This window comes from Daucus carota, chromosome 2 (assembly GCF_001625215.2).
Source record: "Daucus carota subsp. sativus chromosome 2, DH1 v3.0, whole genome shotgun sequence".
Classification (NCBI taxonomy): Eukaryota; Viridiplantae; Streptophyta; class Magnoliopsida; order Apiales; family Apiaceae; genus Daucus; species Daucus carota.
Window position 1 is genome coordinate 45,474,697 of NC_030382.2, and position 17,276 is coordinate 45,491,972.

Genomic DNA, 17,276 nt, shown 5'->3' on the forward strand with positions numbered 1-17,276 from the left:
ATAAATTTTCATATGACTAAACAATATTTCTAATTTGTTGCGGTGGTTAAAATATTAACATGTATTACGTGACATACATGGTTTTTTGAGTATTATATAATATAAAATTAAATATAATATATTTCTAATTTGTTGCGGTGGTTAAAATAATTTTATACGAGTCCACCCATAAATTTTTATATGACTAAACAATATTTCTAATTTATTGCGGTGGTTAAAATATTAACATGTATTACGTGACATACATGGTCTTTTGAGTATTATATGATATAAAATTAAATATTTCGTATTTTATAAAATTAAATTCATACTCATCTAATATAGTGAAAATGCCCTAAATAACTAATATTTATGTAATGCATGCCCAAAATAACAAACGTCGAGTTTGATGCCTTTTTGATGCCTCTTTTAACCAATCAGTGACGCATTCAAAGGATGCGTGTATATGAATCAAGTGATTTAACCGCTACGGGGTACTTCTGATCCAAATAAAGACAACCCCTGCATATTTCTTCATATCCAAAATAGCTTTGGACTCCGTGATGCTGTATGTATGATCATATATGTGTTTTCAAAAGGGAACAAAAAAAAATGACACGCATTCTGACTATGCGTGTTTGTTGGTCACACATACTATATATGCGTAACTTGCAAGCAGATTTAAAATTTAGTTTAATCCTCACACACGATTGATGCTCATGCACAAAATCAGCCAAAGCATACGCATTAACTAGATCCGCACTCAGTATTCGCATTCAGAGAATGCGACTCTTTGTGGTTATTTTGGCCCATTTTAGTGTGGGTGATCATTATGGACAATATGCGCAGAAAATGAGTTATATTGGATATTCACCCTTTAATATAAACATCGTTTTTATAAGTGTAAATTTATAATTATAATGAGAAAAATAATATAAAATAAACACAAGTTAACATACAGAACGACCAATATAGAAATCTCATAATGACTTTACAATTTACTAGGACAAAATTTTCATTATGTTCGTGATTAAAATAGATATAAAAATAAAATATATTTATCTTTTTAAATTCATAAAATCTTATTTACATGAGTGATTTTGTTACAAATTTATACTTTTAAGGCATGCTCCATTGAATTTAATAATTTATATTACTTCGTAAATAAGTTAAGTGCATACAAATTTTCTAAACTATGGCAACGAAGACTAATCATGCGGATATAAATGAATTTTTGCGTACAAATTAATTAAATTATATATTATAATAATAATGACTGATATCAGGGGATGCATCCACCCGACCCGATCGACCTTAATCTGACATTACTTTATTTAATACGGAAAATTGAAAAAATTTATGACCCTGAAATTACTCACCCCGCTCCCTTCCCTGTTTACTAACTGCCTCCCCAATCCTCATATATATTATAAAAAAAAAATTCATACATAAATATTTTGAGGATAATATAATTTTATATGTACATTTTTTATTCTCTTATTAGTTTTCAATATCTCATATTATAAAAACAAATTAGTTTAGATCAACATCAGTGCAAATTCAGGATTCAGTATGAAATTGAGATAATTCACATTTTGGATCCGAAACCGGGAGCAGGATTGCATTCGCATTCCATGATTTCTAAACGATAGTCGATCCTTATATAATATTTGATTGAAAAGAAAATATGATTATTTCATTTCATATAATATGAGGGTGTTGAGTAGAGTATTTAAGAAATAATATTATTTTTTTTATAAATTTATACCTATATTATGTAATAAAATTATATAAATGATAAAACAATATGTACTTGAATTTGTAAGTATACAAACTTATTTTTATTTTATAAAAATAATCATTCGGTGCGTAGCACGGGTAAAAAGATTATTTTAGCACTAATATTATCCATCATCCAACTTTTCTTCTATTAAATTTTATCCAAAATATTAACCACGTACAAGTTAATCATAAGTTAATCAATACAATTTTTATCATACAATATAATTAATCAGCTCCTTTTCATTATCTGATTATAACTCAACTAATTAGACTCCTTTTCATTATCTAATTAAAAATAATCTAATTAGATAATAATAGAATTTGAGATTTACTTTAAGTAATTTAATTTAATTCAATTCAATTTATGAAAAAATAAATTATTTTAGGATGTTGACCAATAAAAAAAGAGGAATTAATTTAGTACCAATATATCATTCCTTATTTCAGGCCAATGATATTCATTCGTTAACTTTAGATAATTTTAGAACAAATCAGAGTCCATCCTGAAATGCAGTTAACCAATCAGAAAAGAGGAATTATTTTAGGACCAATCAGAGGTCATTCCTAAATTTTAGACCAATCATATTCATTCTTCAACTTTCTTTCAACCACCTTATGCAGTTAACCAATCAGAAAAAAAAAAAGAATTATTTTAGCACTAATATTATTCATCATCCAACTTTTCTTCTATTAAATTTTATCCAAAATATTAACCACATACAAGTTAATCATGAGTTAATCAATACAATTTTTTATTATACAATATAATTAATCAGCTCCTTTTCATTATCTGATTATAACTAAACTAATTAGACTTCTTTTCATAATCTAATTAATAATAATAGAATTTGAGATTTACTTTAAGTAATTTAATTTAATTTAATTCAATTTATGAAAAAATAAATTATTTTAGGATGTTAACCAATAAAAAAAGATAAATTAATTTAGTACCAATATATCATTCCTTATTTTAATTTTAGAACAAATCAGAGTCCATCCTGAAATTTTTTATATGAATAATCAATATTTATATTTTTAGATCAATTTGATAAATCTTTTTTAAAATTATACGAGTCTCCACACCCTACAGATTAGAACGAGCTTTTTATTTACTTGATGGCAAAGAAAAACAGTTTCCTTCTATTGCGGTGGATAAAATATTAACATGTTACATGACGTGCATGATCTTTCGAGTATTATATGATATAAAATTAGATATTTACTATTTTAGAAAATTAAATTCACACTTAGCCAATATAAACATCGTTTTTATAATTATAAATATATAATTATAATGTGAGAAATAATATATAATAAATACAAGTTAGCATCCAAAATGACCAGTTTTCATAAACCTCACAGTGATTTTATAATTTACTAAGACAAATTTTTTATTAAATCCATAAAATTTATCGACATAAGTGAATTTTTACAAGATATACACTTTTACAGCATGCTCAATTGAATTTAATAATTTTTATTATTTCATAAATAAGTTAAGTGCATACAAATTTTCTGAAATATGGCTACAAAGACAATTATGCAAATTAAATGAATATGCGTATAAATTAATTAAATTATATAATATAATAATAACGATATTAGGCATGTATCCACCCGATCCGATCGACCTTAACCCAACATTACTTTATTCAATCGGGGAAATTAAAAAACATTATGACCTTGAAATTACTCACCCGCTCGCGTCCCCATTCACTAACTGGCTCCCCAATTCTCATATATATAAAATAATTTTATACAAGTCCACCCATAAATTTTTATATGACTAAACAATATTTCTAATTTGTTGCGGTGGTTAAAACAATTTTATACGAGTCCACCCATAAATTTTTATATGACTAAACAATATTTCTAATTTATTGTGGTGGTTAAAATATTAACATGTATTACGTGACATACATGGTCTTTTGAGTATTATATGATATAAAATTAAATATTTCGTATTTTATAAAATTAAATTCATACTCATCTAATATAGTGAAAATGTCCTAAATAACTAATATTTATGTAATGCATGCCCAAAATAACAAACGTCAAGTTTGATGCCTTTTTGAACCAATCAGTGGGGCATTCAAAGTATGCGTGTATATGAATCAAGTGATTTAACCACTACGGGGTACTTCTGATCCAAATAAAGACAACCCATACATATTTCTTCATATCCAAAATAGCTTTGGATTCCGTGATGCTGTATGTATGACCATATATGTGTTTTCAAAAGGGAACAAAAAAAAAAATGACACGCATTCTGACTATGCGTGTTTGTTGGTCACGCATACTATATATGCGTAACTTGCAAGCAGATTTAAAATTTAGTTTAATCCTCACACACGATTGATGCTCATGCACAAAATCAGCCAAAGTATGCGCATTAACTAGAGTTCGCATTCAAAGAATGCGACTCTTTGTGGTTATTTTGGTCCATTTTAGTGTGGGTGGTCATTATGGACAATATGCGCAGAAAATGAGTTATATTGGATATTCACCCTCTAATATAAACATCGTTTTTGTAAGTGTAAATTTATAATTATAATGAGAGAAATAATATAAAATAAACACAAGTTAACATACCGAACGACCAATATAGAAATCTCACAGTGGCTTTACAATTTACTAGGACAAAATTTTCATTATGTCAGTGATTAAAATAGATATAAAAATAAAATATATTTATCTTTTTAAATTCATAAATCTTATTTACATGAGTGATTTTGTTACAAATTTATACTTTTAAGGCATGCTCCATTGAATTTAATAATTTATATTACTTCGTAAATAAGTTAAGTGCATACAAATTTTTTAAACTATGGCAACGAAGACTAATGGTGCAGATATAAATGAATTTTTGTGTACAAATTAATTAAATTATATATTTATATTATAATAATAATGACTGATATCAGGGGATGCATCCACCCGACCTGATCGACCTTAATCTGACATTACTTTATTTAATACGGGAAATTGAAAAAATTTATGGCCCTGAAATTACTCGCCCCGCTCCCCTCCCTATTTATTAACTGCCTCCCCAATCCTCATATATACTATAAAAAAAATTCATACATAAATATTTCATAATTGTTGACGATAATATAATTTTATATGTACATTTTTTATTCTCTTATTAGTTTTCAATATCTCATATTGTAAAAACAAATTAGTTTAGATCAACATCTGTGCAAATTCAGGATTCAGTATGAAATTGAGATAATTCAGATTTTGAATCCGAAACCGGGAGCAGGGATTGCATTCGCATTCCATGATCTCTAAACGATAGTCGATCCTTATATAATATTTGATCGAAATAAAAATATGATTATTTCATTTCATATAATATGAGGGTGTTGAGCAGAGTATTTAAGAAATAATATTATTTTCTTAAAAAAATTTATACCTATATGTAATAAAATTATATAAATGATAAAACAATATGTACTTGAATTTGTAAGTATACAAACTTATTTTTATTTTATAAAAATAACCATTCGATGCGTAGCACGGGTAAAATGCTAGTAACTTTTAAGATTAGAGTTGAAAGAGTTATATAATGGTTCATGTTTATATTGAGATAGAACACGTGAAAGTTAAAAAGAGTTATATGAAGGTTCTTGGTAAAAGAAAATATTCAAAATTGTATATTTATAATTTTATTTATAAAATTATTATAATTTTTTTAATGAAATATTATATGATAATGGATTGTTATGAGTGTTTTTAGGATTTGAAACTGTTTAACAATATAATACTAATATACTCCACATTTGTAGATTTGTAGTACTAAAAGGAGAGTATCAAACCAAAAAATCTATACTATACTATAATAAGCCAACATGGATATAATTTGTAGTCCCACTTTTTCTTCCCATTTTTTGGTTTCGTCTCACTTTTTTTAGTTTCGTCTCTCCGCTACACTGATGTTTAGAAACCGTCTCCTGCTCGACACTCTCTCCCAACCCTATTAGGTCTCTCTCTCCCAACAGAGATTGACAAGCGTCGAGTCTCCCCACCCACCCCCGCCTGGCTCTCTTCCCTTTAAACCATCAGAAGCTTTGCCTCTCAATTGATAGGCAATGGCGAAAGACAATGGGTTGCTCGCTGTAATGACAATGGCGAAAGACAAGTAGCAAAAATCATCCATCACATCTTTTACTTCCAGAGGCGACTTCCTTGCTATTCTTTACCCCGAGTGCTACGTCAAAGTAATCTCTCTCTCCCCAACTCCCCCCATCCCTCCCCTCCCTCTCTCCCCTTTAATACTCTATTAATCTATTTGCTCGAATTCGTTAGTACAATTTGTTAATTTGCTTTTTTTGGTGATTGATACGCCCCTGTTTTCATGTCCTGAATTTCTTTTTTTTTTTTCACCTCATACTACTTTACTATCATCACTAGGATTTTAATAGTTTAACAGTTGAAGAAACTTTCTACGCTTTTACTATGTTTATTATTGGCTTTATAAAGTATCTGTTCTGTTCTATTTTGAAAAGACTTTCATTCTAATTAGTTGTAATAAAACCATATGTTCTGTTAGTTTTTGATCTAGAGGAATTTGTCACGGACTGAATGTTTTGTTCCTGGACTGCTGCAAAATAGTCAGCGCTTGAAACTAGCCTGCTTTAGTCCTGTATTATGTAGTTTTAAAATCTGTGTCTTAATCAGAATGTTATGCATTTAGACTTGGTTGTATTTAAAATTGATTTGCATCATTTTCTTTTTATACAAATTGCTAGCAGTATTTTACTATTATGCCGACAGTGTTTTTTGTACTGATTGTATTCTGACAGGCTAGAGATTGACAATCTGCTACCATAATGGAGAGCTGTTGGCACTTGGCATAGGTTAATATGCTTTTCATTTGTAAATTGTTTTAGATACTGTTTCCAGATTACATTTCTGTATTTAATTGCTTGCTATATTGTCATAGGAGCTTGGTATTAATTGAACTGCAAGTCCCTGTAGTTCTCTTCTTTTCTGCCACTGTAAGTCCTCTTTAAATCAATATTTATTTTCATAATTTTATTTTATCAAATTTACATAATCTTCTGATTATCAAATGTTTATAGATATTACATCTTTAAATGCTTATATTGCATGGTTATTTAATATTTGTTCACTTATTTTCTATTTTTTAATGTTTAACTTTATATTTGTATTTATTTGCTTTCAAAAGATGTGTTTGTATTAGAAGATTATGTGTCTTTTAATTTAAATTAGTTTTTCTTTAAGAATTAGGTTCTTTAAAATGGTCTATATGAAGTAGGTCGATAGATGTGTTTAGACTTAATAAAGTTTTTATTAGGTTTATCGAAATAAGTTTTAAGAATTAGGTTGCTTATAAGGATTGATAATTTCATCTTTGTTGTGTTTGGTAATGCACGTAAAGTGTTTGACCCGAAAGTTGTTTGAAATAATAACTTATTCTGAAACCCGGCCATGATACTATTATATGAAGAGGCTTATAACCAAGTCCTTAAAATCCTAACAATAAACGCTTGGTCAATTTAGGAGTTAATTACCTTTGTCCCAAATGTATACTTCAACACCAGGAAGTAGTTTTTAGGAAGCAGAGCTTCTGACCAGCTTTCTTGATATGAGTTGAGCACTAAAGCACAGAGAATAGCAGACTTCGTTTAGTATTAGCAAGATGAAGCTTATACATAAATGTTATGTTACCAAAAGCAGCGTTTGTAACTAAAAGTAACATGTCAAATTGAAATGAAAAAGGTGTCAAGTGAAAGAGCCAGTGGTTCAAAATGTAAAATATTTCCCCTATGCTACAGATTCAAAGCAAGCACCTTTTTCTTTGTTTAGAAATAATAAATAATATTATTCACTTAAATAAGCATCATTTAATAGCAGCTTTGCTGATTAGTACCTCAACAAAGTTATACCATTCATCGAGGAGTCGAAACCTTCCAGCTAGGACCAATCTCCAGGCTTACTAGACTATTACTTAAAAAACGGCTCCTGTTAGAGTTCTATCTCCTACTAGACATTGGTTTTACGGACTAAAGCAAATACTACAGAAAACAGATACCTTGAACCGCCCTCTATCTTCCTCTCCGTCTCGGCACCCTAACAGGCAGCTCAATATTGCCGCTTATCAGTTTGGTGAGTAAATTATATTCTTTTATTTTTCTCCATTGGTTGTTATCTTTTAATATGTGTGTAGTTAACACACTTAAGTTTTTTAATTATTTGTTGATTTAAGTAGCTCATTTTATGCTTTTTTTTGTTCATATGTTCTTACTGTTGCTAAGCGCAATTGGTAAATATGGTGTAATATTGTGTAGCATACCTGAACTTCTGTTTACAGGATCACTTATCCAACATAACTTGTCACTCATCTTACACTTGGCATTGCTTTGCGTGCGGTATTGGATGCACTACGCCATCCATCTCTTAAGAACTTCATCTCCCCTGAAGGTTTGTTCTTCATACTCTCTTCTGATTAACTAGCTCTCTTTGTGCACAACTCTGTTGTGCTCTTTCTTTGGTTCCAGAATGAATCATGCACGTAAAGTGTTTGATCTGAGAGTTGTTTGAAAAATTAACTCACTGTGATTAAATGAATAAACACAGAATTAAAATCATTAGAATTGTGCAAGTTGCTTTAAATGAATTGTTCAATTTGCCGCCCATTAATAGCCTTTGACTGTACAACATGGTTTAGAAATTGTGTAAGTGATTCCGAAGGAGCATCAGGTTCACTCCAGACAATATGTATTAAATCAATCCCTGGGCATGACGTATAGTGAGAGATAGACCGCTTCAGTAGATCATTTCCTTGTATTGCGCGTTTGAAGCACTCCTCAGCCCTGTAAAAACCCTCCAACTTTATAGGTTACCGATAAAAATAGTGCACAAACTCTTCTGAGTAATATCAGTACAAATCATTGCAACAGTCAATAACTTCCTACATTAATAATTTAGCAATTTATCTTGGTGTCGATTGTCATGTTTTCTCTTTGAATTCAGCATATAGAATTAGTGTTCTACACATGTGTGCTTTGCAGGTGGTACCTAAATCAAGCACTACCACTTTCATTTTGCAGTGCACCTTAATGTTTTATAAATGCTAGGCTGAATATCTTTGAGAATTGTCTAATAGAAAACAATAAGAGTTATAATTCAATTAGAAACGAAAGTACAAAAGACACTGCTGCAGGGATAGCAGACTTTGTTTAGTATTAGCAAGATGAGAGAGGGCACAAGGAGTGCCACTGCTACAGGGATACACATGTGGTCGCGTAATTAGACTACGGAGAGGACATTTAAAAAGAAACAGAACAATAAACATGCCTGTTACCACTATTATTGTATATGACCAACCAAAATTATGTTTAAATAGCACAATCAACATATAGAGGAAAAAATTTTACCTTTTGTGTCTGCGTGCTTATGTGTAAACGTATATCTCGTTGTTCTTTGGTGAGAGCCAACGTCAATTGAGGACCAAGCCTCGACTCTTTGTTCAGTTGCATTGTGGGCTCTCAAATTAACATTTATAATTAGGGAGTCATAGGACCTTGATGACAAAATTCAGTGACATTTGTGATTTGACACTATTGAAAATGGGTATGACTGCTGTATGAACTGCACCAGAGGTGTCTAGCATGCATCAATTTTTCCTTAAAGAAATGGCTTACTCTGATTAGAATTTGTGATGGGAACTGTTGATTCAGAATTAGGAATTTGCTGAAGAGCCACTGTTTCAAAAATTGTCATTTGTAGATTTAAGCATTGAATTTCTGAGGAAGACAAGTTGGCCGGAACTGTCATTAATAATTATCTTTCCCAAATATCTATTATAAGTGACTTTAGAGTGTGATTGAAGAGAATTGAGCCAGAAGGTGTCTTTCTCAAATATCTATTATAAGTGACTTCAGAGTGTGATTGAAGAGAATTGAGCCAGAAGGTGCCAGAAAAATCTTGTTGCCAAGGTGCACGCGGTATCTTGTGGCTCTGATTGGCTCCCAACTTTAGGCTTTTTCGGGTCTGTGGTGGCGCAAGCTTCCTGCATTGGAGCCTTAGGGGTGAGATTAGAAGATAACCTTAACATAGGTTGTAAAGTTAAACTCTCGGAAATAATGGTTTTAAGTGAAAAGCTATATATTTGTTGATTGAACTGGTTCGGTTGCATAAACTCTTTTAATCCTTTTTTTTCTGCTAAATAAAATTGTGCAATGTCACTTTTAATCCTTTTTGATATGCCTGGACTGAAGACAAAACAAAGGAAAATAGCAGGTGGTGCAACTTTGCTTAATGCTTACTACGAAGCATAGCTAAGTGATAAGGTAACCCGGACCACACTTTGTAACCTCAAAGCTATTAGGAGGAGTGCCAGTGTAATTAAATGGCATGAGGGGAGTATCGATGATACTAAGAAAGTATCAGATTGTGGAGACCTGGTTTAATAAACGGTTCTGAAAATTGTCTAACTTTAATGTTATTATCCAATCTGTAGCTACTATCTTGCTGCTCTCTGGCATTATCTATACTGTAGATTCATTTTAGAACCTTAATAACTGCGCATATCGTCTTATATTTGTATGCATGTTCAGTGATGCAATATCTATGTTCAGGAACTACATGGCTCTATCCTATATTTCAAACTACTATATATTCTGAACCATTAAGGAAGCTATTTATTAGATAAGTTGCTACAAGATTGATCTCCTCTAAACAAGATATTCGACTTTTATTGATTATATTAGTTGGTTATATTTTGAAAATAGTAGATTATTAATATTTTAGGTTATGATAAATAGAATATATCAATTCAATATAGTGTAAATGATATGAAATCTTCTTATAACTTCTTTTATTTTCTTTAAACTTCAGTTTTTCCACCAGTTTTATCAGTCATCTTTCTGGGGAACAAAAAAAATTTGGAAGTGTCGTACTACTTCAATATCAGTTATTTGTAGTTATTACTGAAAGATATTATATTACAACATGAGCCAGGTCATTTTTTGGTTGCCTACTTGCTAGGTGTTCTTCCAAAAAGATATAGAGTACCTACCATGGATGATCTAAATCAGGACGAACTTGCTGGAGGAAGGGTAGACTTTCTTGACCTTCTTGAAGAAGTAAGTAATTGTTTAAATTACATTATGACTTTTTGGGAATTTGGATGTCTGTGACAAATTCTAGAATTATTTTTTACAACTATATCCAAAAGTCTACTAAAGATGTCAAAAAATGTGTTGTCACCATGGCAGCACATCTCATTAGGTACACTATCATATACTACTATGGAATTTCAAAATGTTTACTACTTTTAGAACTAACTTTTTAAGAATTTATTTCAAATTCTGAAAGAGTACACTTAGCTGTTTAAACAAGAACCTTTCGTGCTAATCATTTGGAAAGTGAAAAAGAGAAAGAACCTCGACTGATAGATAAAAAGCCAGTGTGATTTTGGTTCAGTCAGTTTTCCACTTATACTCGTTTATGTCAAGTTTTCTCTTTTGTGTATCGCTACCATTTTTAAACCCAATTTTTTCTGTGCTGCACAAGTTGGTCCTGATAGAAAATCAGACTACAAGCTTCATAAAGAGAAACTTTTTGACGAAGTGTGAATTCTTTTTAGGTTTAAAATTGTTATTTTCCATGTCAAGTTCTTTGCTTATACTAATATTTGAGCTTATATAGGAAGACATAAGTGAATTATTTATGGCACTATATTGTGAGCATCATTTTTGTCCCTTAGGAAAAAAAATTAGTTTGTATGTTTTTTAAGAGGGAATCAGACATTGCATAGCTTGAGCAAGGTGTGTAACTCCCTTTTGAGGTTTCATCCTGTCTGGCATAAAATCGACTCATATAATGATCTCGCAATAATCACAAGAACTGAATCTTCACGATTATTGTTCAATGACTATAAGACTATCATTTGCATGGAGTAGTGGACTGTCTTTTTCAATTTGTCATGCCAGAGACAATTCTATCCTTAGAATATGAAATATAATACACGGTACTCTAGGTATGTGACATAAGTAAAATAGTAATAGTGCTATTCTAAATTCCTTTAAGTTGGCTTACATAATACTACTGCTTTGTTTTGATAGAGTGCAACTTTTCTTCGAACCTGCTAAGCTAATTCTTATAAAGGGAAAAACTTGAGAAAAAGGACATCAAGAGGCTTACTAAGTCCTAACTCTGCCTTACATTTGAAAACCTTAGATAGGACTTTTTTTCTTCACCTTATGTATATTCTGTCTCTGTGTATGCATGATATACACACTTGATTAAGGTTTGGTTTGTTTATCCTCTTTTGTAAACAGTGTGTCCAGTATTAAGTGTTATAGTCGGAGGCTTAGTAGCAGAACATTCGGTGTGTTTAGTTGCTCAGCAGGACTTCTCTGATGTGGAGAAGGTGGGCAACATGTCCTGTGTGCTAATCCTTGGAGATTCATCAGAATCGTATATTACTGGGTTTTTTTTCCCTTTTTTAAAATTATTTTTAATTCATTTTCATGTAAGACTTATAATACAATTGATTTAGACAATTAATATTGTTATTATTGGTAAGAGTCGTTTTTTAGTAGAGTTATCAAGTTTAATATGTTGAATAATCTTATACTGTCAACTTTCATATGACTTTGATATGTTTGTTTATTCATTAATTCATTAATTTCCGAAGAAAAATAACTTGTTGTGCTTTAATAAAAACTTCGGCACTGAAACCTGATGTATTTGTATGACACAAGATATGCTACAAAAATGTTGTACCATAAAAATACAGTCGCCATAGACAACTAATGCAAAATTTATTTCTCTCACACATCGATACTTTAGCACTAATTTTGCTAGAAAATAAAGTATTGATTGTTCGTACTAATAATTTGTAATATAGAAGAATATAACCAATCGGTTAATAAAATTAAATACAATTTTATTTAATTAATAATAAAATACTAATAAAATGATATTAAGCTTATAAATAATAAAATTAAAAAAATATGGTCGCCCGTGCTTCGCACGGGTTATAGGCTAATTATATACTTATATATAATAAGCGTAAGAGAGATAATTTGGTCGCATGGTCCCATGGTCCAAAAGCTTATCATCCGTTGGATCGTATATTGAACACATAAGCACCGTTTGATTAGAACAAAATTAACTTCGGTTCTATATGACAACTGATATCTACTTGCATGTTTATAATTCCTTTTCTGAATGCAAAACAAATTCTGTCTTTCACGTGTTTATGAATTTTTTATTATTGCAAAATAAATATTTCCTACCAATTTTATTTGTAAAATCATATAAATCGCACCGTCACAATTTTTATATAATATATTTTAAAATTAATAAGCCGGATTAATGTGAGGAGCGGATACAAAAACTTTTTCTTAATCCAAAACAGATTCTACCTTCTATCGCATGTTTATGAAACCAAATTATCATATAAATTTTTAGAAAAATATTTAAATCACATAATTCGAATATAAAATATATTTATAAATATAATCCAATAGAAGTTGGCGTCACATATTCTACTCAAGATATATTAAAATTTGATAGAAAGAATTTAATATTTTGTCGTGATACATACGAGAAAAGGAATGACTTTTTTTTTTTCGAAACCGAAAAGAAATGACTTGATTACAATAGTTTATTTGAAGCCATTAATGACTGTGATGATGTATTTACAACAATTTTAACTTACAAATAAATCATAATTTCAAATTTTAATTTATTGAAAATTTTAATTTATTATTTGTAAATTAAATTTTTTCACACCATTTAAAATATATTTAAAAAGTTTATAAATAATTAAAAAGCTCCCGCACGGGCTATAAGCTAGTATAACTAAAACCTTAGAATACAAATTATACCATGTTGTCTTATTATAGTATAACATAGACTCCCGCAAATAAATAATCACACAAATTAAAATCTACCAATCAAATTTCGTCCTTAGCATGTGCTCACAGGCGCACACTAGATAAACCGATGATGATTTGAGTCGGAAATTTTCTGTCTACTCAATGCCAATAAAGATTGAGATTCAAATCTAAAGGCATAGACACACCCAATTGCACAAAGGTTAAACAACAGAGATAATGAGCAGCAACAAGAAGGTGTTAGTACTAGGAGGCACAGGCTACTTGGGTCAGCATCTATTGCAACACTTATCAAAACAACCCTTTGATTTAGCCTTTACCTATCACTCTACCCTGCCTCCTCAGCCTTTACTCCAAGCCATTCATTCCGATTGCATTGCTTTCCCCCTTGATTCACAAAATGAGGCTGTATTTTTTGGCATCTCCAAAACATTTGGCCAGGTCTCCATTTTTCATTAAAATTAACTTTCTAATGGGTGTGCTTGATTTGTACTCAATCTTCAATTTTATTGATTGTCACTTGTTCTTTGTTTGATTTTTAGTAATGGGTATGTTTCTGATTTACACTACCTGCTGTATAACTTGAAAAGTTTAAATTTTTGTGGGTTCTGGATGCTGGGTGCCTAACTTGTTTTTTGTTATGTTTGTGAATTTGGAATTTTTAGCCTGATGTGGTGGTCAATTGTGCTGCACTTTCTGCTCCTAGTGCCTGTGAGAGGGATCCTGCTACTGCAATGTCGGTTAATGTTCCATCTGCACTTGTCAAATGGTTATTAGACTTTGGCAATGACAATACTCTTCTCATTCATCTTTCGACCGATCATGGTAACAAAAATGCCAATCTTGTATTTTCTTTAGTCACCTAGATTTGTTCTATACTCAAGGAATAAGATTTTATAATTGTAAATTTTGACTTGAAGTACTATTTAGTTAGTTTATTAAGGCAGGAGCTCATCAGGTTGTAACCATTTTAGGGTTGTTCTTTCAAGCTCCTACTTTAGCATATTTGTGTGCAACTATTTCTCATCCTAGTTTACTATTGATAATTAGGTTATTTTGATTTTGATGTTAGGTCAGTGGAGGCCTGAGGGCCCCTTTCTTTCTATGCAAAGTATTTACAGACCAGCACACTACTACAATGTTGTCACAGGAATCAAAAATGTTATTCTCAACTAAATCTGTGGATTTTCTTTATCTCTTGGCAAGAATGAAACTATTTTACTTGCCATCATTGCGGAAATATGTATAGGATATAATCTTAAAGATTGCACAGCTCTTGTGGTAACTGTATTGAAACTGAAGCTGCTTCACTGCAGTTTATGAAGGGGTAAAATCTTTCTACAAGGAAGAGGATGAGACTGCGCCTGTAAATGTTTATGGGCAGTCCAAAGTGGAATCAGAGAAGTTTATATCTGTGAACTGGTCTAACTTTGCAATATTGAGAAGCAGTATCATATATGGGCCACAAACTGTTGCACCTGTGCATAAGTCGCTTCCAGTTCAGGTATATTTGCATAAAGACACACCTTTTTTTTCAAGCTTGTCTGGTGAAATAATTGGAAGAACACATATTTGATGTTTCAGGTTTACTTAAGAATTAAGATAGAAGAACTGATAGATCTGCAAAAATATATTACTATGTACATGATAATCAGGTTCTTATCAACTTGATTTACAATTGGCTTATCTTCATTTTTACTCCAGTCTCGATCGTTACAAGGCTTAGATGCTCTTTAAATCTCTCTTCTGATCATTCATTGCCAAGTTCCGACCTTGTCAAGTCAGTATACATGTTTCCTAACGCCTTCTAATTCTGTATCTTTGTTCTGTATTATTCTGATTTTTGTTGCTCATTTGAGGTAATCATTATAGTGCATCTCACTTGGTAAGCATAGACTGGTGCTTTTCTTGTCTTACTTTTTTAATGAAGGACCTCAATTTAAGATTGCTTCGAATTTTATAAAATAAGGATGAAAGTGTGCAGACCTTTTCTTTAGTTTTTTAATACAGGGCAAGATTGATAGCTGTTGTTTGGTGCAATAAAAAATGAGGAAGTAAATTGTATTAGTTATAGTTTTTAAGAAGTAAGAAGCTATCTGTAAGCCTTGACTTAATGTGCCAAATGTATGTTACCAATATCGTAGCATTTGGAAAATCTGATTTCTATGTATTTAATGATTGCAGTGGCTTGACAATCTTCTTGCCAAAGGAAAAGAAGTTCAGCTCTTTCATGATGAATTTCGTTGCCCTATCTTTGTTAAGGATGTAGTGACTATCATACAAACATTAACTAGCAGATGGATTGCAGGTTTCTTTAGTAAATTCTTAACATTTTTATCTCCTGTATTTATATTAATTCACATGTAATAAGCTGTGTCTAGTTATACTCAGTAAAGTACCACTTTTATTCTTGGTTATGGATGCAACACTTTTGTATTGTGCTAGACAGCTCAATTGTGAACAACCTTAGGTCCTCTGTATGAGCGTGATTAGGACAAAGGCATGTGATTCGAGTTTTAAGTGTTTGTTGTTATCGGTGTCTAGTTATACACATTGTTATTATGCTTTATAAGTGACTGGAGCTTAATTGAATGGCTAATTCCTATGTAACGAGTTAAGAGTAAGAAGTAGGCAATGACATCACTATCTATACACTACAGAATCATCAGATAAGTAACCTCCTGTTGTGCATGTGTTGTTAAGCAGTCCATTGTTTCATGTGATTATATTTTGCCAAGTAGTCGCATTGTTCGATTTTTTTTGGACAAGTAGTCCATTGTTCCTTTATTTCCTTCTCAGTATTCTTATGTTCATTTTAGCACTCTGTGTTATATCCAGATGGTACACGTATGCAAGTGATTCTAAATGTTGGGGGACCAGACAGGCTATCACGACTCCAAATGGCAGAGACTGTAGTAGCTGTCAGGGGTTATGAACTATCGTTGCTTAAACCAGTATCTGCTTCAACAGTAAGTCTACCTTGAAGAATAAACAACCCTATATAAAAAGTTCCATGTGCACTGGTTATATATTTGCCCCTATTATACTTATTACAAGTTCTTGGTTTCTCAATCATCACACTATTTTTTAATTGTCTGGTAATTCACTTGAGTTGGCTGCCCTGACGTGAAACGACGCAGTAGAACACTCATGTGATCTGTCTCATTTTATTGTATAAGATAGACATGTTTTTCCTATGCTCCCAACAGTTTTTATTTACGCAACATTTACTTTTCAGATTGATCGCGGTGTCAAGTCCCCTGCCGACATATCAATGGATATCAAAAAATTGATTCAAACACTAGATTTTTCTCCTTTGAGATTTGAAGAAGGCGTCAAATTAACACTTGCAGATCCAACCGATGTCACTTCTTGATTTGGAAGGGTTAGGCTCTTGTAAATTTCTTACTCATCATAGGCTAAAAGATTTTTCTTTCCTATAAAAGATATTGTTTTTATAATATTTATTAAATATAAGGTGGGGAATATGAAAATTGATTTCTAGGCTTTCATTTAAGCATGTATTTAAGACCACTGAAATTGGTTTTGTCGGATGGAGTTTATCTAGCAGACTATGTTTGGACATTGGCAATTTGAGCTCAATTAAAATATAAGAGAACAGGCTTCATATGTCACAAT

General features: G+C 31.2%; 1 protein-coding gene and 1 long non-coding RNA gene across 5 annotated transcripts; both read left to right on the top strand.

Annotated features, from left to right (window-relative positions):
• The first annotated feature begins 5,652 nt into the window (after nt 1-5,652).
• On the top strand, nt 5,653-12,352 carry LOC108208362 (uncharacterized). 2 transcript variants are annotated; one of them, XR_010288973.1, is made up of 6 exons: nt 5,653-5,981; nt 6,567-6,620; nt 6,707-6,761; nt 8,099-8,208; nt 10,750-10,874; nt 12,072-12,352. It is a non-coding gene; the product is annotated as an uncharacterized LOC108208362 (long non-coding RNA). The 2 variants fall into 2 exon arrangements; XR_001804293.2 differs by having other exon boundaries at nt 5,655-5,981; nt 10,777-10,874.
• Nucleotides 12,353-13,733: 1,381 nt separating this feature from the next.
• On the top strand, nt 13,734-17,139 carry LOC108206255 (uncharacterized). 3 transcript variants are annotated; one of them, XM_017376495.2, is made up of 6 exons: nt 13,735-14,078; nt 14,303-14,462; nt 14,954-15,141; nt 15,822-15,945; nt 16,457-16,606; nt 16,876-17,017. In XM_017376495.2, exons 1-5 carry the CDS (start codon nt 13,857-13,859, stop codon nt 16,570-16,572), a joined length of 810 nt encoding a protein of 269 aa, XP_017231984.1. In that variant the 5' UTR covers nt 13,735-13,856; the 3' UTR covers nt 16,573-16,606; nt 16,876-17,017. The 3 variants fall into 3 exon arrangements, with proteins under 3 accessions (XP_063943859.1, XP_017231984.1, XP_017231983.1); XM_017376494.2 differs by having other exon boundaries at nt 13,738-14,078; nt 16,476-16,606; nt 16,876-17,139; XM_064087789.1 differs by lacking the exons at nt 16,457-16,606; nt 16,876-17,017 and adding an exon at nt 15,342-15,417 and having other exon boundaries at nt 13,734-14,078; nt 15,822-15,921.
• The last annotated feature ends 137 nt before the right edge of the window (nt 17,140-17,276 follow it).